Source organism: Vulpes lagopus, chromosome 12, assembly GCF_018345385.1.
Source record: "Vulpes lagopus strain Blue_001 chromosome 12, ASM1834538v1, whole genome shotgun sequence".
In the NCBI taxonomy this organism is placed as follows: domain Eukaryota; kingdom Metazoa; phylum Chordata; class Mammalia; order Carnivora; family Canidae; genus Vulpes; species Vulpes lagopus.
In genome coordinates this window covers 69,737,431-69,763,456 of record NC_054835.1, presented here as the reverse complement: position 1 = coordinate 69,763,456, position 26,026 = coordinate 69,737,431, and the positions used below count along the sequence as shown (strand labels likewise).

Below are 26,026 nucleotides of genomic sequence, written 5' to 3'. Positions count from 1 at the left end.
ACACAGCCGCCGGGAGACGCAGCGCTGCTGTTTGCAGAGAACAGTAATCGTTAGACTACACTGACGTAAGCGTGTCACTAACGCTGGTGTGAGGAGGTCGCCTTCCCCTGGTGGTCACAAGCCCTAGAACGAAACCGGGTGGCTGATATACCGCTCTACTATACAACTTTTTTTCTTTAATCTTGTTAGAACCTACTGTGTCCCAGAGCTGTATGAGGATAAAGTGAGACAGCGCTTTAGAAGAGGCTTCGCTCCTGCTTTTGTAACATCAACTTTAGAAGCTGGTCTATAACTGTTAATACTGCTTTGGTAAATTATTGTTACAGGCTCACTTATATAACACACAAGGGAAAACAAGCTCTGGTCATATGGCTTTTATTTACACTGTATGTTACATTGTTTATTCAATATAGAAAAAATATGAATACACTCATAGTATTCTCTTGTAATTTAGTAATTCCACATTGTCAAATATTGACTGTTTTCATATTGGGTTTCTCACCCAATTTAAAAAAATGGGGGGGGGGAGAATGGACCTGGCAAACAATTCTCATCCTGTTACAGTGACACGTTACCTTAAAAAAGAAAAAAACTAATTTTTAAAAGGCTTGTGATTACACTGCTTTCTGGCTTAAGGAAGTATTTTTTTTTAAGATTTTATTTATTCATGAGAGAGACAGAGAGAGAGAGAGGCAGAGACACAGGCAGAGAAGAGAGAAGCAGGCTCCATGCAGGGAGCCCGACGTGGGACTCGATCCCGGGTCTCCAGGATCAGGCCCTGAGCTAAAGGCAGCGCTAAGCTACGGGGGCTGCCCGTAAGGAAGTATTTTAAAAGCTAAAATTCATTCCTCCCAAGGAAAAGTTTAAGGCAAATATCATAAAACACCTCAGTGATCCAGGAGAAAATATGGTCAGTGCTGAAAGAAAACCAAGGGTAGACCTCATTGCACAGTGGTTCTGTGTATACCATCTCCCACCTAAAAACCCACAAACGCTAAAAGAGAAAGTGACCATATTATTAACATAATTGTACTGAAGAAAAAAATCCACACTTAGAGGTCAGGTTTCTTTTAAAAATCCATGTTGCAAATAGAATCAATGATTTTTTTTTTGACATAATACTTTCATTTAAATAGGTCAAACTCACAAATCAATGCTACAAAATACAGTCTTCTGTCACTTTTAGTTATAATGTACACTATGTACATAAACATAAGAGTTACCTATCTTAAACGAAATACAAATGAACAAACGGCTTGTTAAAAACCAGAATCAGGACTTATAAACAGTGCAGAAAATGCAAATGCCAAAAATACGATGCCTCCTATGATTGTCACTGTAAGAGAAGAGAAAAAAAAACGAAATAAGGCAAAATTCCTCTATGAGGGAGCTGTTGCCCATTATTCTAATCTGGTGAACTAACCGTGAAAATAAATCATTAGAAACACCCAAACCCCACTTCTACAGCAAAGAATACTTCCTATGCCTGAATGGGCAGGAGTAACCCAGTGCTGCTCCAGCGCGGTTTCCAGAAATGACAATTGTGTTAAAACTGAGACCGTGCTGACAAGCAACAATGGAACCCCAACTCCTCTTAAAAAACTGTTATTAAAAGGAACTTTCAACAACCTCCCAACAAGCAAAGAGATTTTTTTATTGCTCCAGAGCAACAGAGCCTCCAGCTACACAGGAGCTTTTCAGTGGAATCTGTAAGCGGTCTCCACCTACGAATCCCAATCTTGTAAGACATACTTTTAAGGCCAAGAAGTTTTATTTCCAACTTGATTTTTTTACTTAAATATACTGATAAAAAGCGACAATAAATCCAGTAAGGCTTTTATTTTTTTTTCCAGTAAGGCTTTTAGATGAATTTGTATTTTACCAGCATCTATGTATGTGAAAAACAGCCCATGTTTGCAATAGCAGAGGCAATGACCTAGACCTCCAAGAGGTCACCGTTTGTTGTAGAGACAGAGCGAACTCCAGAAGTAAAAATTTAGAACCAACTCCTCTTTCTCTCATCTCTTAGTAATTCTAAGAGGTAAAACAAATGGTATTTTCTTTGTAATTTAAAAAACAAAAGGGGCACCTGGATGGCTCAAGCATCAGGGTAGTGAGTTCAAGCCCCATGTGGAGCCTACTTTAAGAAATAGTAAAATTTTAAAAATAAAAATACAAAACCAAAGACTTACCAGTCCTGACAGAGATTTTTTGTGCGATCATTCTTCCTCCGATCACTGCCAATCCAGTGCATAAGCAGTGGCCCACCGTGCCACCCACTGCTACGCCATACGGGTCCTAGAAGCAAGTATAACTACCGTTAATTTAAAAGCGGTTGAAATGGTTACCTGAGAACTATTAGCCACTGCAAATGGAGATCAACAACAACAAAGCCTACCGAGCTCTGAAAATCCAAGTGTGTAATCTATGGAACGTGTTCTAGCTCTAGGAATAGAGCTGAAAGTAGAAGAAAAATGTCTAAGCTCAAAAGCAGTTGGTGCACTCCACCCACAGGTGGTATTTAGCTCTCAAGGGACAAGTGCTGAGGAGACTCCACCTAGACCTCGCCTCGGGCAGGGTCTGCTATCCTGAGGAAAGGAGGCCAGCCTTTGAGTACAGACCCCGCCTCCCGCCTCCCTTCACCGCGTCCTCACCCTCGGTGCTTTAACTCTGCGCCAGGGACACAGTATTCCTCCAGTAAACGCTTGCTACCACAGCAAAGTGGAGGTGCCTCCCGTGGGGAAGACCAGTGAAGGTTTCCCAGAAGAGCAAGCCCTGGGCAGCCCAGGTAGCTCGGTGGTCTAGCGCCGCCTTCAGCCCAGGGCCTGATCCTGGTCCCATGTCGGGCTCCCTGCATGGAGCCTGCTTCTCCCTCTGCCTGTGTCTCTGCCTCTCTCGCGCGCTCTCTCTCTCATGAATAAATAAAATTAAAAAAAAAAAAAAGGCAGGCCTGCAAAACAGGAAGATTTGACTTTGTTGTGTGGGGGAGAGAACACACTAGAAGACAACAGGCCACCAGTAAGAGACAGCTGCAGAATATGTGACCATCTAACAAAACCCGGTAGAGGTCCAGGTCAGCTCGCGAAGGACCTGATCTATCTGCTTAGAATTTAGGCTTAAGACACTGGTTGGTTTTCGGTGGCCAGGCCCAGAAGAGAATGAACTGGAAGGGAAGGGAACAAGACTAAAGGCAAGGTGGTCAACGGGGGAGGCTACTGCCTGGATTGGGGTGGAAGCCTGGAGGCACAGAAAAGTGGGCAGATGTGAGAAACTGAGGCGGTGTAGTTGATGGGCCTTAGTGATGAGGGAGAGCTAGGTGTTAGGGAAGAGAAAGTACAGGCACGACACCCCTAGTTCTGCCCATGGTTCTCTGGGTGAGGATAATACCAACAGGACTTCAGTGGGAGGAGTGAAGCAAGGTTAGCAGGTGTGGACAGGAGTTAAAAGTGGGGAAGTTGAGCCCGTTGAGTTCTGTGGTGAGGAAAGCAGCGGAAGGACCTGAGAAGGCGGCCGAAGGAAAGCAGCCCTGAAGGGGTGGCCGAGGCAGAGGGGCCACTTCGAGGCAGGGTGGGGGGCACCCAGAAGAGAGGCGGAAATGAGGAAGGGGTGACACTCTTACAAGAGCAAACCCCCCTGCGTGCCGACTGGGCTGGGAGAAGGGCAGAGGTCCCAGCAACCAGGGGCCGGGAGGTGAGGCCCTGAGGGGGGGGGGCCCTGGGGGAGTGGGGACCTGCTGGGGGGGGGGACACACGCAGCGCCGTCAACCAACTCGGGGCCCCGGGGCCCCGAGGCCTCAGCTGGCGCCTGCAAGGGCGGGGTCACCGTGTTTGAAACTGACGCCTGAAAAGTCACTGGATTAAGTAAAATTAAACAGTTCCTTTAATACCAAAGTTTTAAGTCTGTTATTTGCAAAGTTTATTTGATCCTGGAACCTCACCCCTACTTTTTTCTCCTTTCGTTTTTTGTTTTGTTTTTTGGCTTAATCCCTCATTAACCTCTCAAAGGCCCCTGTGTTGGAAGCAGGAATGACGTTCAGACTAAAGCCAACGCGCTTCAGCACGGTTTATACAAACAACTGGCAAGACACGTCAGGCCGGCCGGCACTTCTGCCCGCGGGGCCGTGGGGGCACGTGCAGGCCGCCGAGGGGCCCTTCACGAGGCAGTGCCCCACGCGGGCGGCAGCAGGCCAGACGCCAGGACCTCTGCCGTCCGGTCAGCACCCCACACAGCCACCCCACCATCGAAAGGTCCCGTACTTCCAGGTCCCAACCCTGGCAACCCGAAAGCCAGTAAAAAAGGCCAGAAATCGAGAGAGATGTAGGGCACGGCCACCACGGTGGCATTTTCAAGGAAAGTGTTAAAATGCAGGGCCCGAGTGAAAACCTGACCTCCATTATTTTCCTTACAGCAGTTTTGATGCTTGTCCGACAAAGCAGCCCCGGCCCAGCCGTCCGGCCCGGCCCTCAACTCTTGTTTGAAACTGGGGCCTGTGTTCAGGAACTTGTTCCTTCACGGCAGGCGTCTCCCGGGGGCTAAGGACTAATTCAGATCGAGCGTGTTATCTGAATCCTACCGCTGGACTGAAAACCGACGCAACCTAACATACAAAAAAGACACAGTTACGGTGTCGGCTCCGCTCAAGGAGAGCCGCGAAGTAACCGCAGCACTGCTTTCCGCCACCATCTCCTCGGCTCACCTTCCTGCGTGAGCCATAAGATGCCCCACGGGAAACTAATCTTTCTCAAAAGATTAACATTTTGAAAAAACAACCCACCCCCCACCCCCCGCAAAGGTCTCCTTTAAATAGGTGACATCTGACAGCCAAAACAAGAAAATGTTCGAAGGGAGAGCGCTCCAGCTTCTAGTCCTTGCCCCCGGCTACCAACGAGCTTGGCTTCGGATAAGATACCCAGTGTCTGCGCCGCAGGTTCCATATCTTTCGAGCAAAGGAGAGGACAGAGTGACCGGAAACCTCTTCTAGCTCACCATCCTAGGCCTTAGCATTCCAGGTCTAAGAGGAGCGAAACTGGATATACAGGAACAAGTCAACTGTAACCGCCCTACCCAGAGATAGGGACTGTGACCATCTGATGTCCTGAGGTTTCTGTTCACCGAGGACTGAGTATTCCCAGGGGTACATAGAAACTGGTAAATAAACGAACTAATTTCTCATGTGCTGGACAGTTGGGCTGTTTAATGTTCCACCGAATGACAGTTTGTAACGTAACCTGTGCAACGCTAAAGCTCTAAGAAAACACACAGAAAACCAAGTCAAGACAACGGCCACGGTATCATTGTGGCAAAACTGAAAGAGGAGGAGTCAGGGAGAAGCCCAAAGATGGCAATTCCGCTGGGACGCAGAATGCCATCTGACTGTCGAAACCGGAGATGGGCCATCTTAAAGAGAACCAGGATATTCAGGTCTAACGTCGTCTGGCGTGTGAAGCAGGCCCTCGGCCCAGGGTCCTGTGGAGCAAAGTAACACTGCCGTGCTTAAGCGTCATGGACACAGAAGCAGCTGCTTCTCAAGTACTACCCACCTCTCTAGCTGCCAAAACAATCGTAGTTAGTTGTGAGCGATCACCCCATTCTGCTAAGAACGTTAATGTAAGAGCTTGGACAAAGATGGGGGAGATAAAATGCAGCCATCTTTTCTGAGGGATCGCTGTGCTGGCACCCGTTTCAACATCGCCTGGTCCATTTAAGAGTTTGGTTCGTTGAAACTAAATTAAAAAGAGAGCAAGCGAAACATTAACCCCAGGAAAAAAATCAAAATAGTACAAAATCACTTAATCTTTCTTTTAAAAAGGGTTTATATCCTCTGGAATTTGCTCCAAGAAACTAAAATTACGTGACCTCACACTTTTCTTTTGAACCATGTCACACAACAACAAGCACTATGTTCTCGATTCTTCCATTCTTCCGCAACAAATAAATCAGTATTTACTGCTCACTTACTATCCTAAATGCTGCGGGAGAAAACATGTCAAATATAAACTATGGTTCCTGCTTTGCGGGAGCTCCTAATCCCTGACTGAGGAGCCTGATCCCTGGAGGTCAGCATCAGCCCAGCGTCCCTCCCTCCCGGCCACCTCACCCCGGGTCCCACCACAGGCAGCTCTAGGAGGCAAACCCGGCACAAGCTCCTTTTGTGTAGCCCACACCTGTGACACAGAGAGGGTGCACCGCCCACGAGCTCGGAGTGCTGGCTCTTAGCTGGGTGCTTCTCTGGTCCCGGTATCTAACACTGCCATGACTTACTTCTTCATCTTTTTTCTTTAACTCTGCTTGAACTTCTTCCAGTTCCTCTTGACCTTCATCTGGACTCATCTTCAAGCCTTCTCGAAGCATTCTAATGCCAAAAATGGCAAATAATGCGGTTGAAACATAGTATGTATACACCCTGGGGATGACTGTGGTGGCATAGCCGAACAAAACTGGAAGAAAATGCAACAGTATGTCCTGTTACTTAGCACGTATCGCAAACCAAGCAACAGAACAGTTAACTTTAGAAATCATAATTTAACATTGTTCTCGGGATGCCTTGGTGGCTCAGTCGGTAGAGGGGGAGGCTCTTGATTTCGCCTTGGGTCGTGATCTCAGGGTCCTGGGATCAAGCCCTGCATCCGGTTCCATGCTCACTGCAGAGTCTGCTTCAGATTATCTCTCTCCCTCTGCTCCTCCCCAATTCAAGCGCACTCACTCGCTCTAAAATAAATAAATCTTAAAAAAAAAAAAAAGAAAAAACACTGTTCTGAAGCCACCTCGAAGCTAATCTTTACGTAAGAAGCTAGTCCAACACATAATAACCTTAAATAATTCCACTTCTTTCCCTTTACCAATGTTGGAACCTTGGATCAAGCCAGTGTTAGCTAACACAATGAAACCAATGGTCCAGATGAAGACGGCATGTGTTCCACAGGGAGATAATGAACTCCTCTCCAGACACGTTCAGCCAGGGCCTGGCTTGCCACATGTCATGCCGGGCACAGAACTTCAGGTAGAAAGTTAACTTTGACGCCCTCTAAAGATCCTGAGGTCTTACAACTTGGATGCTATACCACTTTCATATGTAAGTGATACTTCATCACAAATCTTTAAATTACAAACTTCTATAAGTAAACAATCATGACAAGATTCTCAAATGATAGGTATGACCCAAACTCTGCTCCTATTTTAAGTGTATCTTGTAAAAGAAAATAACTCCTATGCATATATTAAAATAACATTTATGACAGACTCAAACTTACTCTGCTTTAAAATTTATTCAAATTTACTCATTCTTAAAAAAAAAATGTACTCATTCTTTCCTATCATTAAAAAAAAGAGGACAAATGTGTAACTCATACAAAAAACTATACTTGGAATCATATCAAGATTCCAAATCCTAATTGTGAAACATAAATTACACTAGTATTATCAGTGCAGTGTTTAAAATTTAAAAGCTATAGAAGGGCCAGAGGATGATTCCACATACATAATAAACGCAACTACTCTTCATTTAACATGTTCTTTTAATAAAATGGACACAGCACTTAAAATCTGCCTGAACATCAAATGTACAACCACATAGGTAAAATGTTCCCAGTTCACTGTATTACAAAATTGAAGGTTTTAAAATCATGGTTAGAAATACATCAAATCTATGCTTATGTATACACGTATGTTTTAATTGTATGTATGAATATGTATATCTGCAAATCTGCATATGAACACACGACACAGACATGTATTTTCTAGCTCTCTCCACTGAAAAGGCCAACGAAGCAAAGACATCTCAGTAACGAGTCCACTCTACTCACAGACCCTGGTTTCAAATAGCATTTCCCCCTAAAAGGCTTGTCAGGAAAACGGCTAATTCCAGGGCTCGACACTCAGGATACAAGATGAACCTGCACTATCTTGTTAGACTGGAAAGTAAGCCAGAGCAAAAACGATGACAGGAGCAGGATACAAGGACCAGGAGCCAGCTTGCAAGGGCACCCTCCAGCCAAATCTGGGACAATTGAAGCAATATAGTTAAGTAACTAAAACCCACTGAAAAAATAAATTGCTCAGGTTATACTGACAATACATAGACCAGCCAATGGGATGGGAAGGAGAGCTCTTATTAGTGCAGCACATCAGGGCCCATGGGGAACAAGGATGGGGCATGAGACCCCGAGTGCCACTGTGGTGCAGCCACCAAGGGAACGCAGAGATCACATGAGGATCATCCACTCTAAACATGGGGACAGAGTATTTATATTGTCTTAAAGACTCTCCCTAAAGACTGCATATTAGTTGCAGGGAAAGAGACAAAGACCATATACAAGAGAAATCTTGACATCAGTGAGGGACAGATGGACGTCCTGTTCTATCAGACGGGACACTCTCAAAGGGACAAACACCTACACAGTATTCTGGTCGAGAATGCACAATGTTAATCTAATCACAAGGTAACAGCAGACAAACACAAAATGAGGAGTGATCCATTAAAAGGGGCGGGCGGGGGGGGGGGGGTTGGAATCTTTAAAAAATGTTAACATCGTAAAACACAAGAAAAGGGTGCAGAAATTCCAGATTAAGAGACTAAGAACCAGATGTAATACCTAACCTGGACTCGCTTCTCTACGGGAGGGGAAGAGCTGCCAGAGAAGGTGTCAGGTCTACTGACAAAACTAAAACAGGGGGATCCCTGGGTGGCTCAGCAGTTTAGCGCCTGCCTTCCGCCTAGGATGTGATCCTGGAGTCCCCGGATAGAGTCCCATGTCGGGCTCCCTGCATGGAGCCTGCTTCTCCCTCTGCCTGTGTCTCTGCCTCTCTCTCTGTCTCTCATGAATAAATAAATAAAATCTTAAAAAAAAAAAAAAAAAACTAAAACAGGGATGGTAAAGCTCCTATCAAGTGTCCATGTGTGCATATACATATAAAATATGTGTATATGTACATGCGTTATGTATCTATAGATACAGTATGTATATGTTACATATATCTATAAACACATAAATCACTTATGTACATACATGTGCACAATTTTACTTGGATATAGCCGGACAGTTCACAAACACTAAAGCAAGTGAAGTAAAATGTTAACAGTGAATCTAGATAAAAAGTATACAGGTGTTCTTTGCACTCTTTTATTTTTGCCACTTTGTAAATGTAAAATATTTTCCATAAAAGGTTTTAAAATTCAAAAATGGAATCTAGCAATCCTAAGTCTCCTAACTCAGTTTCCCTTCTATCTTCAGATACGGATACTTACAGATACCTCCCATGCCATCTTTTCTGCCTGACATCTCTACAAGGAGAAACTATGTGGCTTTATAATTTTTCTTCTCCAGGTTACTGTCCCTCTATTTTCTCTCTTTGGAAATGTTGCCTCGGACACCCAAGCACTTTTGCTCTGGGCACAGTGAGATGTTACTTCTCCGTAAGTGAGGGCTTTGCAACTGGTCGGAACAGAGCTACAAAGGTACTGGTCCTTCTACATCTTGGCAATGTTGAGATTCCAAGAAAACTCACGTGGGGTGAAGAGAGAGATGTGGGATTCACTGAGAAGCTCAGCGAAAGGACATTAGTGTGAAGGGGGGAAAATGGGATAAAAGTGTGGGGCATATGAATCTTTGGTGACGTGAAATTTTCTCCAGGAGGGACAGAAATCGAACTATAGACACACAGCGTCATAGAAGCCAAGAGAATAAAAAGGTGGGAATGGCCGTGAATGTGGTCTGTGGGGCTCGCTGAAATGAACCTGAACTCTAGAGAGGAAGCCGATCACTGAAGTGATCTTTACAAAAAAGTGCCAGAAGCAGACATCAGATTACAGGTGGAGAAAGAGTGAAATGGGAGAAGGGCAGCGTGGGGGCGAAGGGCAGCAGTAACGAAGCCCAGGGGTACCGAGGGCCAGCACCCCCGCAGGCAGCCGAGCCCTCCACCAGTGGACAGAAGACTCGAGACCCGCAAGTGCATGACCTCCAACCTGGGACCGAGCTGCTCCCAGGATGCAGAGACTTCACAGGGGGATGCGGATGAAACTTCGGAGAGCAATCTATTTCCTGATGCTGAAGTTGCATAGGTGCTCCTTCCTAAGGGACTCCTCTGCCTGCAAACGTGCTCGACGCTAAGGAGTCAGGCAGGCTCCCCTTCCTCACGTCCCTTCTCCAGCTGCCATCTGCTCCCTTTACAAGGATGCCTTTTACCCGGGCTGTGGCGCGTTTCCCTCACAGGATGAGCATATACATCCTCGGGCAGCAGAGGCCATCTAAAAGACCGGTGTCCTCAGTCAAGGCGTCATAAACCAGACGCAGGGCTTCGGGCCTGCCCCGGCTTAGGCAAGTTTCTGCTAAGGTCCTGACATCAGAAATAATGGCATTATGTTCCTTGGAACTGATGGTCACGGCATGAGAATGGGGTTTTTTGGCCTTGGCAGGAGTGAGTTTTCACTAAGAGATCAGGTCTCTTTTCTCTCCCCAACCAATGTAAACAAATGCATTTCCCCCAAGACAGAGAGAGCATCAGAGGAAATCCTAAAGCCCGAGGGGTCTTCTTTCATCCTCCAGCCACTCTCAAAGCAGCTGCCCTGCCTAATCCAGCCACCCATCACCCCCTTCAGAGGAATGCCAAAGCAGATGGTTGTCATGGGGACGTATAGGTCATGTTCACCTAAATTCAAAAACCAAGTCAGATGATTTCTGACAGAAAGCCAGCCTGACTCGGATGATTTACTAGGGACCTCCTAGAACTGCTGCGGCAATCAGGGAGGGTGGCAGGCATTCTTCCACAAACGGAGCGAGCTAAATCTGCAGTGCCAAGCGCTGCCGAAAATGTACTGAAAAGATGTGATGTGATACGATTTTTAAACAAAATCCTTTACTGGCAAAAGTACAATGAAATGAACAGTATCCCAATATTCTCAATCGGTTCTAAACAGAGCCAATTAAACATGGTCCTTCTAAGTAAAGGAGTAACGCGTAAGAACAGTCATTTGATAAATTTCAGAGAAACTTTTTGGTATACTTGATGGCTTCCAATTCTCTGCTTTCAACAAAATCAACAGTAATCTTATTGAGCGTTATTAATTGTTCAGCTGGTAAACCATTAAAAAACATTTTTGATGACAGACTAGTATATCATTTTAGCTTAAAACTCAGGAGTCCAGGGATCCCTGGGTGGCGCAGTGGTTTGGCACCTGCCTTTGGCCCAGGGCGCGATCCTGGAGACCCGGGATCGAATCCCACATCAGGCTCCCGGTGCATGGAGCCTGCTTCTCCCTCTGCCTGTGTCTCTGCTTCTCTCTCTCTATGTCTATCATGAATAAATAAATAAAATCTTAAAAAAAAAAAAAAAAAAAAAAAAAAAAAAAAAAACTCAGGAGTCCAATAAACGAAGTATCAGTTACAACAAAATTCCTTACTATCTACTTATTTATGTGAATAAAACTTCTCCACCTTTACCTCTATTATTAAAAATAAATAAAGATTAGACTGCAGGATAAACCTTACTTCATATGAACTAATGTAAAAAGCACAGTTCTGGGGCACATAGGTGGCTGTCGGTTAAGCATCTGACTCTCCATCTCAGCTCAGTTCTCAACCCCAGGGATAAGTACAAGCCCCACATCGGGCTCCACGCTGGGCATGGAGCCTACTTAAAAATAAAGGAAAGAAAGAAAGGAAAGAGAGGAAAGAAAGGAAAGAAAGGAAGAAAGAAAAGAAAGAAAGAAAAAACAGTTCTATCATTTCATTAAGAGATGCACTTCCAAACTTTTAAAAATGTTTCAGGTAGCGTGATGTATTAGCTAAATATATATAAATGTTTTTGGTTTGTGATATATTTTGCTTTTATCAACTGTTTACTATTAATAACTATGACTTAATCTGTAAAAACACTAACATTGGAGACTTAAAGGAAACCATCAGTATCTTTTTAAACTCAATTTATAAAGAAAAATAAAATATGGGGCACTTGGGTGGTTCGGTTGGTTAAGCATTCCGACTCTTGATTTTGGCTCTGGTCGTGATCTCAGGGTCATGAGATCAAGCACTGTGTCAGGCTCCACACTCAGCAGGGCTTCTGCTTGAGATTCTCTCTCTCTCTCCCTCTCTCTCCCCTCATACATGCACTCTCTCTCTAAAATAAATAAATCTTTAAAAAAAATTTCAAGTGATATGCGCATTTTTGTGCTGCAGGTAAATGACAGTGTTGAACAAGCTAAATCTGAAGGAACAAAAGCCGTAAAAGATTTTGAAGGAGAAAGTTATCACCTTTAGGGTAAAATTCTATGAGGAAAGGAAAGAAAAATAAGAATTAAAGGGGAAGGCAGCCCAGGTGGCTCAGCGGTTTAGAGCTGCCTTCAGCCCAGGGTGTGATCCTGGAGACCCAGAATCAAGTCCCACATCAGGCTTCCTGCATGGAGCCTGCTTCTCCCTCTGCCTGTGTCTCTCTCTCTCTCTCTCTCTCTCTCTCTCTCTCTCTCTAGAATTAAATGGGAAGAAAGAACAAATGTTAAGGAAGAGTTTATTCAGGTATTTTTAAAGGAACGAAGGTGACAGTGGTTATCAAATTGCTAAAGGTATTTAGATCCCACCTGATATATTTTAAAAGACTACCTTAACAGTTCTACTTAACACAATATGCCAAAAATTAGATCTCTGCGACTCCTTAAACTATGGTAAAAAGTTTTTAATAACTTCCACGTGAAAGAGGGTACACAGTTTTTCCAAAGGGTTCTGGAAACCCAAGGAGAAGGTGGGCAGACCACGGCTCCAGCCTATTTCCGGCAGCGCCAGGGAGAAAGCGCCCAGCAGCAGCCCCAGTGGCAGGCGGGCGAGGGAGGGCAGGGCGGGCACTCAGTCAGGGCAGGCACAGCTGAGGGCTGTGGAAAAGGAACCTATCACTTCGGGGAGCGGTGGGGACCCAGAGCACCAGGTTCTGAGGTGGGGACCGGCAGAAAGGCCAGCTTTCCAGTTCCCCTCAAAGCCAAAGCTTCAAAAACAAAATTCTCTGGTATCATTCAAACTCATTCTAAACACAGGACTTCACCAACAACTCGCTCCACTCTTCCTATTTCCTCTATCAAAATGTACTTTTGAAGAAAAAATTGTTTATTAGAAAATATGAATAAAGCTAAAATGAGCTCATAAAATGTGAAAAGTAGTGAAGTTATTTTAATCAGTAAAATATTTATTTGTGACAGAATTAAAACGACATAAACTTTAACAGGCGTCCAAGCAGCCATTAGGAGAATCTGTGCCATACTTGAAGGAGCAGCTTCCGTGAGAGGCCTGCAAGGTCTGAGAGGTGGAGAGGGTAGGACTGAGCACCCGACACCCAGGCCACAGTCCCATGGGCGAGGCAGGCATTAACATGCCCATTCCACAGACGGGGACGTGAGGCTCACAGGTGAAGGAACTTACCAGTAGGCCACTACACAGCAGTCAGGTTCCAACCCAAGTCTGACTCTCAGGGGCAAGGTCAGGGTTTTCCACCCAGCTTGGTGGCTTGGGGTGGCTTCTGAACCAGAGACTCAACCATGCTTCACTATTTAGCGTTAAGTTTACTTTCTCATGGTCTAATTCTTTGAAAAACTGAAGCCCATGCAAGAGTAACACAAACTGGAAATCTAAGAACAAATTCATCCCTTTACTAGAATGGGTAAGAACAGCTTAATCAAACACAATAAACCTAAAGTGACTCCTCAGTTCCTGATTACCAAATGTCCTTCGACAGTTCTTGGTTTCCAACATGTTCTTGAAATGTCCTTCGATCGGCAATCCTCTGTTGTGACTTGAGTCCTATTTCTAGGATATAATCAGCTATAAGCTTATCTGGACTGAAAAGAAAAAAGCCAGGGTACACACAGCCAAAGCCAGGATAAAAAAAAACTTGTGAATAAATGAGGAGTACAGACCTTGGCTGTGAAACGCTGAAAAAGTCAATTTCAAAAGTACCACATGGTTTTTAGTAATTTATGTAACCGACACCATTTTCTCTTGACTAAATTCTGGAATGCTGTCAACCCAAGTGCACCTAACCAGCCGAATGAGTCAATGACTCAATGCCCTGGCACCATGCTTTCTCCTTAATTCAATAAAGTCATTAGGAGGAAAAAACACACTCACCTGATAAGCACGTCATTAGGCCCAAGGCAAGCATGGCCCCAGCCAACACAGTCAGACGGTTATAGCGCATTGCCATGATGGCTGCTATAAAAAATGTCTTATCACCCAGTTCAGATACAATGATAACTGATATAGCAGCGACAAATGCATGGATAAATCCCAAATTCGTTTGGGTAGCTGGATCTTCTTTATTGCTATGAACCGGGGCAGCTGGTGTAAATCCTTTCTGAAATAAAAAAACATACATATGTATCAGCTAGTTTTGGGGAAAAAATCATTACTTAAAATTCTTTTATTTTTGAATGTGAATTAAAGTCTTTCTGTTGTGGTCATTGGACTGACTTACTGTCTAAGGATTCTTGAAAGCCATTTGTAATGACCCAAACCTCCAACCGCCAACCGATGGATGTTACAAGGCAGGTCCAAGTATAATTCTACAAAATAATTTTTTAAAAAGAAATAGAGACCAGCAATAGCCACATATTGAAACTACCTTATTTTCTACATATTTGTGATTTGAGATTCTTAGATACATCTCATTCAAATTTTTATTTGTACCTTGAGTGGAGGAGAGCCAGGTACGTTTGTCAAACGTTCAACCAACAGAAACCTGAGAGAAATCCCTTTAACATTTTATAGGACAAAACAGAATCCAGAAAGCTCTCAACAGGCTAGAGCAAGAAATGGCTCTAGCTAAGATGAAGTTTAGTATATATGAGGATATAAAAATATATAAAGAATTTATACCACACCAAGAAACCTCAATAATCTGATTAAAAATGGGCAGAGGATCTGAACAGTTATCTTTCCAAAGACATCCAGATAGCCAGCAGACACATGGAAATATGCTCCACATCACTAATCATCAGGGAAATGCAAATCAAAACCATAATGAGGTATCACCTTAAATCTGTCAGGATGGCTACAATCAAAAAGATAAGAGACAACAAGTGTTGGTGAGGATGTGGAGAAAAAGAAACCCTCATGAACCTGGTGGGAATGCAAACTGGTGCAACCACTGTGGAAAACCACATGGTGGTTCCTCAAAAACTTAAAATAGAACTACCCTATGATCCAGTAATGCCACTACTGGGTATTTACCCAAAGAAAACAAAAACACTAATTAGAAAAGATATATGCACTCCTATCTTTATTGCACCATTATTTATAATAGCCAAATCGGGAAGCAACTTGAGTGTCCATCAATAGAAGGATGGATAAAGATATAACAGTGTGTATACACACGCGCGCGCACACACATGCACACACTGGAATATTACTCAACCATAGAAAAGATGTGAGTTTTGCCATGTGCAACATGGATGGACCGAGAGGCTATTTGCTAAGTGAAATCAGAAAAAGATAATTACGTATGGTTTCACTCATATGTGAAATCTAAAATAACAAAACAAATGAATAAACAAAGAAATAAAAGGCAGAGCAAGCTCAGAATTACAGATAACTGATGGCTGCCAGAGCGATGTAGGTAAGGTGATGGGCAAAATGGGTGAAGGGGAGTGGGAGCTACAGGCTTCCAGTTCTGGAATAAGTCACGAGGATGAAAGAACAGCGCAGGGAATGCAGTCAGTGGGACTGTAGGCGTGCAGTGACAGCAGTAGCCACACTCCAGAGGGAGCAGAATGGAGAGAGTTGTCGCATCACCACGCTGTACACCTGAAACTCATGTAAGAATGTTTAACATTTTTAAGGGGTTGCAAAAAAAAGAAAGAGGGACTGGAATGGGGAGGGATGAAAGAAGGAAGGGAAAATTATGCAACAGAGACCTTAAATTAAAAACCTAAAATACTATCTGGTCCATCAAAAAAAAAAACCAGCTTGCCAACACCGTTCTAAAACAATCAAATTAGGGACTAGGAAGGACTGGGGCCCACCTTCCATGCCTGCAGAAGTCATCTCTGCTGGGGAGCAAAGAGGGAGAACGAAAACAGGCACAGGCGGAGTCTTAGGAGGCCAGTTTCAGTTTACCAGAGAAAAGATTTCTGCCCGGGGAGGCTGAACTGGATGGCTGGTGAAGCGGCAAGCTCCCTCCTTACAGCAGAGTGTTCCAGAGACCCTCCTCACACAGGGAGTGCACGATGTCTGCAACTGGGCCACTTTGTCTCTCAGGGGTCTTTCGGTCATGTCCAGGGACACTTTGGTTGTCACAGCTCAAGGGGAACTACTGGCATGTGGCGGGTGGAAGCCACAGATGCTGCTATGGATGGGACATAATGCACAGGACAACCCCCAACTCCCACAACAAAAATGATCTCTCCAACATGTCAACAGTTCCCAGGCTGAGAAACTGTGGACTAGATAAATCCCTTCTAAACATCTCCAATCCGGGATCCCTGGGTGGCGCAGCAGTTTAGCGCCTGACTTTGGCCCAGGGCGCGATCCTGGAGACCCGGGATCGAATCCCACATCAGGCTCCCGGTGCATGGAGCCTGCTTCTCCCTTTGCCTGTGTCTCTGCCTCTCTCATTCTGTGACTATCATAAATAAATAAAAATTAAAAAAAAAAAAAATTAAAAAAAAATGCTCTTAAAAAAAAAATAAAAATAAAATAAAAAAAAAAATAAAAAAAAAATAAACATCTCCAATCCTAACAGCCCATCTGTAATTAATTTTTAAAGTCTATGAATCTCTACAAACCTAAGACATAAAAAAAAGAGAAGAAAAAAAAAAACCACCCCAAGAACACGTGATATTTAATAGGGTAAAAAAATAACTTTTGGGGTGCCTGGAGCCTCACATGATCTTGGTTGGGGGTCCTGGGATGGAATCCTGCATCAGGCTCTCTGTTCAGCAGGGAGCCTGCTTCTCCCTCTCCCTCTGCCTGCTGATCCCCCATTTGTGCTCTCTCTGTCAAATAAATAAATAAAATCGTAAAAAAAAAAAAAAAAAAGAAAAAGAAAAAAACAGAAGTACTTTTATTTACAAAAGTCCTCGTCAGAGATGTTAAAGAATCAAATCCTACATTCTTAGTCCGCATGTCATTCCTCAACTCGGGACATAAACTTGAGTCCCAGTTCCACAGTAAATATCAGCAAGATGTAAGCATTTATCAAACTAGACCTCTCAGCTAAAAATTGGGGAGATTTAACATTTGAGAAAATATTTGGTGTTAGGACTAAACCAAAAGGACAGCTGTGGAAGCTAGCTCTTGATGAAGCAAGTACCCTTTTAAGGAATTCTTGCTTTCTGTCCATCACTACTTTAGTTCCATCTATGCTGATGTTCCTTTAAGAATGAGCTTCCTTTCTCTTCAAAGGATCATTAAGCCATCATTAAAAAAACAAAAACAAAAACAAAAACAAAAAACAAAAAACGCATTTCAACTCCGGTTCTTGTTAGTGCAACCATTTTCCAAGAAAATGTTTAGGAAAAAATATACACAGTTTATGACCAATTAGCTCTAAACTCAAACAGAAATGCTTGCTTTTAAAAACACAACAGTGATCAAAACTACATATTCCTGTGGCTTTATAATTCGCAGCCATAAAACCCCGGCCACATTACTTAGCCTCTCTGTTTTTCTGTGAAATAAGGACAAAATAAAACTTGCCTTATGAGGACAAAACAAAAAACTACATATTCTTAAGAACTTGCTATATACAGAACACAGGAAAACTGACTTGCAACTTTTATTATACATAAGGCTGATCTGGGATATCCAAAAAGATAGTGTTAAAACACCAACCACCATTGTGACAAGAACGTAAAGCTAAAGCCACCAGGTATTACAGAGATCAATTTAAAACTTAAAATGCTAATAACAGAGCCAGGAAACGATCAGCCTCTATTCATTTGCTGTCAAATGCCTAAGTGCTCACTGCGCAGGAGCAGGAGCATCTCCTTTTTTTTCTAACTCACCTTCAGGGTGACCTGCAGTGGTTTAATACGTGGCTCTGGTATCAGGCTGCCTGGGCCCGAGCCAAGGCTTTACCAGTTACCGGTTGCCCTCGGGCCCGGAAGTTTACCTCCCTGCGACTCAAGCTGCCGGGTAAGAGTAGTAGCTCCACAGACACGGTCACGGTGAAGATTAAACGGCCACTACATGTAAAGCTGTGAGAGTGATGCCTAGCACTCGGTTATAAGGAGTTACCATAGCACACCACAACATGACCAGTTTAATCTTTGTTAAAGTAAGTTTGTCATGTTAACTCACTGTTTAACAACAAGCCTCAGATTCCATATTGAAGGATGAGCCAGAGCAGTGCTGCCCAGTAAAAAATAATGCAGGCCACGTAATTTAAATTCTCTATTGCCCCATTTTAAAAAGTAAAAGCAGACGAAATTATTTGTAATAATATCTTATTTAACCTGATACATCCGAAATACTACTCTGGAAACACAGCGTTTTTTTCACACTGGCATCTGTCTACTTAACACACACATCTCATGCACATCTCCATTTGGACTAGACACATTTCAAGTGCCTAAGAAGCACCACATGGCTCAGGGCTATAGTTCTGAGCAGTGCAACACAAGGGCCTGGGGAGCTCTTGGTAACCACAAGCCTTCAATCGTGCAGTCCTACTGCCCCTTCCTACCTCCTTTTCATTATTTACCTTGATTGCTCAAGTTCCAACTTACACAGAACCTCAGAAGCAAGGCCTACCCCAACGACTCCAGTCCAATGATCCTACTATCTTCAAGTGAAAGTGAATGCATACCAGTCATGGCAGATACATGACTGAAACAAAGTTTAAGGTAGGAACACTCAAGGATTTAATCTTTTTGTATTAGTAACATCTATAACTGTAATATTATCATCTGTAATAATAAAAGACAAAATAACTAAATGTCCATCAACAGGGAACTGGTTACATAGATGGTCGCTCCATGTCTCAGAATGGCGCAGCGGTTTGGCGCCTGCCTTTGGCCCAGGGCGCGATCCTGGAGACCCGAGATCGAATCCCACGTCGGGCCCCCGGTGCATGGAGCCTGCTTCTCCCTCTGCCTGTGTCTCTGCCCCCCTCTCTCTCTCTCTCTCTGTGACTATCATAAATAAATAAAAATTTAAAAAAAAATTAAAATAAAATAAAATAAAATGTAAGTAAAAATTAGAACGTTTTATTTATGCCAATGAAGAGAAGTCAGTAGGGTATTTCTAAATTGGAAAAAAAGCACATATTATGCATATAGGAAGTAGGTATATAGTTTATTACAGTTGTTAACGCATGCCAAATCTCAGCCCTGGGTGTTTACAGGGAAGAAACCACAATGACTAGAACAGGGGTCCACAAACTTTTTCTTAAAGCATAAATATTTAGCCTCATGGGCCACATGGTCTCTTCAAATAACTACCCAACTCATGCTATAGCTTGAGTACAGCCATAGATAATACTTTAATGAATGGGCATGGCTCTGTTCTAATAAAAGACTTTATTTATAAAAACAAAGAGCCAGCGGTAAAATGCAGTTTGCTGACCCCTGAACTAGAATATAGGAGGAAGAAGAGGCATACTTTTTCACTCTACATTCTCTGTACTTCTCATGCACACGACAGACACCTGTTGTCCACTGCTTCAAAAATTTCTTGACCCAATCTCTTGCTCTGCTTATGGAGAACTAATTCCTTGAAGGATATATCTGGCCACAGGCAGGTCCAACCAGAAAGTAAGGGCTCTGTACTTATTTACTACGTGGAAGTATGGAGGAATTAACAACCTGTGGGGCAACCTTTGGCCCACGGGGGTGTAGCGGGGGGCGACCCTGAAATTCATTTCATCAGCCTCCCTGAAGCCACAGCAGGATTTGGTACCAGTCACTCACAGAGTGACTAACTTCAAGATGCATCGGGGTATGTGCCCTTAGCTCATTCCCAGGACTATTTGAAAGGTTACAGGCATGCTCAGAGAACAGGGAGTAAACCTTCAGATGAATGGCTGGGGTAAGATGAGAAAGATAAATTGAACTCAGACTGAAAATCCTGTGTTTAGTTAGACCAGCTCAGAGGCAAGCAAGAAGCCCTTCAAAGTTTCTGAGAAGCCACAAATATGACTAATAGATCACGGTAGGAAGTAGAGAAGGCCACCCACTGGACCAATTAATGAGGAGGGCGGCTGCATTAAGTAAGACCAATGTTGAAGACAATTTAAAGAAGGGAAAACTGCGCAGGATGGAAAGGAAAGATATCAAGAGGACTTTAAAAAGCTGAGGAGGGGGATGTAGGGATCAAAGATGATTGTAAGCTTTTCTGCTGAGTTTACTGGGAGAATTATTTATATTCCTACAAAGTATGTGGGCAAGAGGAAAAAAGATAAGGTTCCAGACAGGTTCACTGTGAGGCCGTAAAAAGCATTTCAAGTGAAGGTTTCCAAGAGGCCATCAGCCAGATGCTCTGCAAGTAGATGAGATTTTCAACGGAAGGGGGGATGGGATTAAGTGGAAAAAGAATAAGCCCTAGAGAAGGTCTTTACCTAGGGAAGGGGGACGTAGGGGATAAACAGAACACAACACAACCCATCGTGGATATTCAGTGTCAGGGAGGACAGCACCGCAGATGGTCAAGTCAGGGAAGGCACCATTCGCTGAGCTACTAACTAGCCGCCAAATACTTTCACATATACGGTTTACCCTGCTACTCAACAACCTGAGAGCTGTTATCTCCACTTAACAGAAGAGGAGAGGTGTAAGCTTACTAAGACAGAGGGTCATCCAGCCAAGATGGGGTAGGGTTCTTAAAGGAGGATGAACAGTGTGAAATGAGATCTGAAAAAGACCCCAGGCCGTAGCGAGTAGGTAGGTTGTAGGTAGGTTGTAGGAATCCTTCAAACCCAGAATTTCAATGAAAAGATAGGGACTGAAGCCAGACACTGGAAGACTAAACTGAAGTGAAAGAGCAGCTCATTCCCTAGTTAGAAATCTGGTCTATAAAACTGAAAAATAGGAACAAATACAGTCAAGTAGTTAAATTTAATGGTCTTTTTCCCATCTTTCCCAAAAAGGAGAAGTCTGCGGGCATGTGTCAACAGACAGAAAGTGAGTATTGAATAAAGACCCTGAGGAGGGGGGAAGTAGCGGAGGTGGGAAGAGGACAGGCACAGGGTCACAGGGGAGAGGCACGGAGAGGATGGCGGTCACGTCCCACGTGTGGAGAAAGGCAGAAAGTGTAGATGTCACAGGCGAGCCACGGACAGGGGCTAGAAAGTCCAGTATCCCACCATCCAGCGACACAGTGTTATCAGTCATGAAACACCAGTGCTCCTTCGTGCAAATACCACCATTTCAGTATTTTCATTTGAAATGGTGGGTTTCAGGTACAAAGTATTTACATCTTGAGAGCAGGGCTCATTTAAAGAAAAAAAAATTGCTGAATAAAACTCATCTTTACTCATAAAATTAGTTCCAAATTGAAAAATGGTGGAGGGGAAAAGTCCCTCATTTTAGAAAGTATTCTTCTGGGCTTTCATGATCTTCAGGAGAAGGATGAAAATGCCAACAAGGCAAACAAGAGCCCTAGAGTTCAGATGGGCACGTGGCGGCAGTGACCTGAATGAAACCTGCGTGGGAACCCCAGCCAGGCAGCTGCACGAGCCAGGGAAGATGCAGATGTTCCTGCAAAACAGGAGCTACGACCAGCTACCCGGAAAAGGACGGGTCTCCCTGCAAGAAAACAGCAATAAAGCCACTCAACAAGTCATCATACAAGAGGTGAAATTACTTGGAGATAAAGGAATCTAGAGGAAAATGCTTAGAGTTGGCTTTGAACTGTCCCCTCCCCATTACTTTACCTTTCCCACAAGGTGGGAAATGTGCATAAAAATATATGTGTGACTGACACCACGGATAAACCCAGTTTTAAGAGACTGGAAGGGTTCCTGGGTGGTCCAGTCAGTTAAGCAACTGACTCTTGATTTCGGCTCAGGTGATGGTCTCAGGGTCCCAAGATCCACCCACCCTGTGTCTGGCTCCAGGCTCAGCAGGGAATCTGCCTGAAATGCTCTCTCTCCCTCTCCCTCTGCCTCTTCCCTTGCCCACGCAATCTCTCTAAATAAAATCTTTAAGAAAATAAAAAATAAGAGACTATTAAAAGATAAGATTGTATTTTATTATAAATTTTCACTATCATGTCTTTTTATTTGTAAATGGTTAGGTTTGCTAGTATTTTATTTTCTGTTATCATGAGTTCACATTAGAATACTATATATTTAGAAGATTTTTATAAATACATCTTGTTTTAATAAGTTTAACTTTATTTTTATAAATGATACTGTGTTGTAATGTATTCATAAATAGAAATTTGAAATGTACTCAATGTATTTAGCCTCACCGATTTTTTTTTTTTTAATTTCTTTGATGGGAGAATACCACCAAATAAACTCAGTAACATCATGATCACTTCATTCTGACACAGCAATCATGAGTAAGACAGGAATCACCGAAGAGCCTCTCTCTTTGCTTCTTTTAAAAGGGCTAGAATTGCAAGGCCGGGCTGTATGGAGCAGGAGTACAACCTCATGAAAATGGAAAAAAAAGTTTAAAATACTGCACGGAAGGCCTTCTCACAGTTCAAAGATAATAACTAAAAGAAATGTCAAGAAACAGTAAAGCAGAAGTAAAATAACAAGAATTTGTATTGGGCGAGGCAATAGGCTTTTGTGGCTTTATCAACCATGCTGTGCAACCAGAGCAGTTCTTTGGACTTCCAGAATATGCAGCAAATTATAAACCACTTTTATTAAATCTGTCTGATCTCCCCCAACTAAATGGACTTATTGCTTCTTGTATTACATGCTCCGCTCAGGGAAGGAATAAGAAAAAAAAAAAAAAGTCACTAGAAGCATGAACTGCATAAATGAAAAGATCCAAGCGGTCAACAACTACTCTTCCATGGGTTTGTACACTGGGGTTTATTGGTAATTTATTTGTAACTCAAAGTAGAGCGTGAACTCCCCCAACTTCCTTTTACCTGATTATAGAAAAACAAACCAACCCAGTGTAGAAAGCCCTGTCAGAAGTTCAGTTGTCTTGCTTCAAAGCACCCTGAGATATAACATTTTTATAATGCATCTTACACGTGAATGTCTACCAGGATGGTGAAGGAGAGACTCTTCCCTCTCCATTTTCAGAAGTCCAGTCTCACACAGTAGCATGAGAAAAGTAAATTTAAATATCCTACCCTTTAATAAGATCTACTGGATGCAGCTGCAAAGCAAATCGGTTGCAACATAGAGATATCTAGCAATGTTCAGCCCTTGCTTATCCAGTTATTAAATTGAACTCTGACCATATCTTACCTCTACCAACTCAATAAAAAAAGCAAAGCAAACTTATATTACATGGTTTAGAAAACATGAAAGAAAAATCTCTTCCACCATGCTATAGTACTGCAGAGAAAAAAGCCAGAACTGTATCAAAATGTTAGGTGAAAATATAATTAAAACAAGAGACTTAGATTCTACTACAATATAGAACAATTTAGAATAAATTACTCTTAAAAGAACCACCAGCTGACCCTTGAACAGTGAAGGGTTAGGGGCATGGAGCCCCTGCACAGTGGGAAAACTGCATTTGACTTTGGGGTCCCCAAAACTTAACTATTAATAGCCTACTGCTGACAGGAAGGCTTATTGATAACATACACAGATATTGAGTAACATATTTTGTCTTATATGTACCACATACTGTGTTCTCATAATAAAATAAGCTAGCAAAAAGAAAATGATAAAATCATAAAGAAAATACATTTACAGGGGGGGGGGAGAAAAAAAAAAGAAAATACATTTACAGTACTTCACTGAAAAAAAAAAAAATTCACGTATAAGTGGACCCATGCACTTCAAACCCATTGTACAAGGGTCAACTGCATTTCAAAATATTAAAGACAAAAATCATATTATACCGTGCCTGTCCCTTCTGTCCCATCTCCAGTTTTACAGGCAAGGATCCTTAAGACCACCTAAATACAGTCACTACACACTGCTGCCGTTATTTTACAAGGCTAGACCTTTTTCCTGTCTAGGAGGGTATTATTAATAACCACACCTACCACTATTTATATCCCAAAAATCACTATAGGACTAAAACTCTGATGAAAGGCCTGGAATGTTACATTCAAAATCTCTCTCACTCACAGAGTTACTTAACCCACAGTAACTGCGATTGAAAACTGAGTTAATGATAGATAATGAGTTTAAATGACAGAGGGCCAGAAGATAAACACTAAGAATACATTTCACCAATCAGCATTTCAGTTCAACTTCAGAAGTGGAAATAGCTAGAGGGGCAGCTGAGCCCAGGAGTGACCGGGAGAGAGAAATTACCACGAAGTTTTAGGGAAGTCTTCAGAGAGGAGGGATCTGCTGGTTCTTGAAAGATGGGTGTGCTGCCTCTCTTTCTCTCTGTCTCTCATGAATAAATAAATGAAATCTTTAAAAAAAAATTAAAAAAAAAAAAAAGGGCAGTCCTGGTGGTTTAGAGGTTTGGCGCCGCCTTCGGCCCAGGGCATGACCCTGGAGACCCTGGATGAGTCCTGCGTCGGGCTCCCTGCATGGAGCCTGCTTCTCCCTCTGCCTGTGTCTCTGCCTCTCTCTCTGTGCGTCTCTCATGAATAAATAAATGAAATATTAAAAGAAAAAAGAAAAAAGATGGGTGCGGTTCTGACCCGTGGGCCCCAAGCCCACCAAAGCCTTTTCAGGGAGGCTGTCTGCTGGGGAGACCAGCCGCAGGGCACATGGCACACCTCCAGTCCGAGGGGTTTGGATATTGCGTAGGAGCAAGGGAGTGGCGTCTAAAGAGCCTGGAGGCTGACTCGGGGCCAAATCGGGAAGAAATCTCCACATCCTGCGAGAGGATGGGCTCAAGGCAGTAGGCAGGGGCAACCCCCTGAGGATTTCCGAGAAGTGAAACAGATTTCAATTTCAGAAACATGAGTCAGGTGGCGACGGTCTACACGCAGCCTGGGCGGGAGTGGAGGCCTGGGGGGCGGGGAGGCTGGGCGCCAAGCCTCTCCCACCGCGGCCTCCAGCTTCCCGGTACCGGCATCTGAAAACGCCCGCCGGGTTCCGCGTACGAGTGACCGAGCGACTCTGCACGTAACTTAGGACGATCGTACCGAGGGGGCAGGGGGCGCGCCCGAACCCGGCTCCGGCATCCCCCCCGCCGCGGCGCTCCGCCCTCCCGCGACCCGGGCACGCCCCTAAGAGGGGAGAGTCACGCCTCGCGACCCAGGCACGTGTGGCCCACGCACGCGCCCGCAAAGCCGCACGCGGCTAAGCGGTGAGCGAGGGGCGAGCGGGCCCAGCCACGCCACGCCCGACGCCGCTGCCCGCGGGGAACACGGGGAGCCGCCCGCTGTCCGCGGTCCAGACTCGGTCCCCGGGGCGCGTCCGCGGCATCCCGGCGCTCGCGCTCCCTCCGCCTCCCCCTCCCCCACGGGAGCGGGCGCGGCCGGGCCGACCCGGGGAAGCGCCCGCCGCCGCCCGCCGCCGCCCGCCGCCGCCCGCCGCCCCCCGGCCCGTCCTGCTCACCTCGGCCCGGGCGGGCTCGGGGCCCTGCGCCGCCGCGGGCTGCGGCTGCAGCTGCTGGGCGGGCGCCGGCGGTTCCTTGTTCCGGTGGCTGAGCTCTCCGTCGGGGGCTGCGCGGCCGCCGCTCGGGGCCCAGAGCAGCGCGAGCAGCAGGAGCAGAGGCAGCCGCGCCGCAGATGCGCGGCCACTCCCCCGGGCCGCCGCCGCCGCCATCCCGCCGGCCGCCGCCGCCACGCACCGGCGCCGCAGGAGGAAGTGCGGGCGCCGGAGCCCCGCCGCCGTGCGCCCCTCACGCGTCGCCGCCGCCGCTTAGCGAGCAGCCGGCAGCATGCGGGAAGCGGCGAGGCCCGGCGAGGCCCGGCGAGAGGCTCAGCGCAGGCCGCCGTCCGCGCGGCCCTCCCCCGCTCCCGCGGCGCGGCCTCAGGACTCCAACTGCCTCGGCGCCGCC

At 44.7% G+C, this 26,026-nt stretch overlaps 1 protein-coding gene across 1 annotated transcript; it reads right to left on the bottom strand.

Annotated features, from left to right (window-relative positions):
- Window positions 1–359: 359 nt before the first annotated feature.
- TMEM165 (transmembrane protein 165) lies at window positions 360–26,026 on the bottom strand. Its single transcript, XM_041724397.1, has 6 exons — window positions 25,582–26,026; window positions 14,103–14,328; window positions 6,262–6,437; window positions 5,541–5,723; window positions 2,193–2,298; window positions 360–1,336 (listed from the first exon to the last, which is right to left on the bottom strand). The coding sequence occupies exons 1-6, from the start codon at window positions 25,789–25,791 to the stop codon at window positions 1,260–1,262; spliced, it is 978 nt and encodes a 325-aa protein (XP_041580331.1). The 5' UTR covers window positions 25,792–26,026; the 3' UTR covers window positions 360–1,259.

What these genes read in the sequence shown, in the direction of transcription:
- TMEM165 (XM_041724397.1), bottom strand. Translation starts at nt 25,791, where the DNA reads ATGGCGGCGGCGGCGGCCCGGGGGAGTGGCCGCGCATCTGCGGCGCGG. An exon ending in CCTAATGACGTGCTTATCAG is followed by an intron (nt 6,438 to 14,102) that starts GTGAGTGTGTTT and finishes ATTTTCTTCCAG; the next exon opens with TTTTGTTCGGCTATGCCACC. An exon ending in TAAAGAAAAAAGATGAAGAA is followed by an intron (nt 5,724 to 6,261) that starts GTAAGTCATGGC and finishes TTTTTAATTTAG; the next exon opens with TTTCAACGAACCAAACTCTT.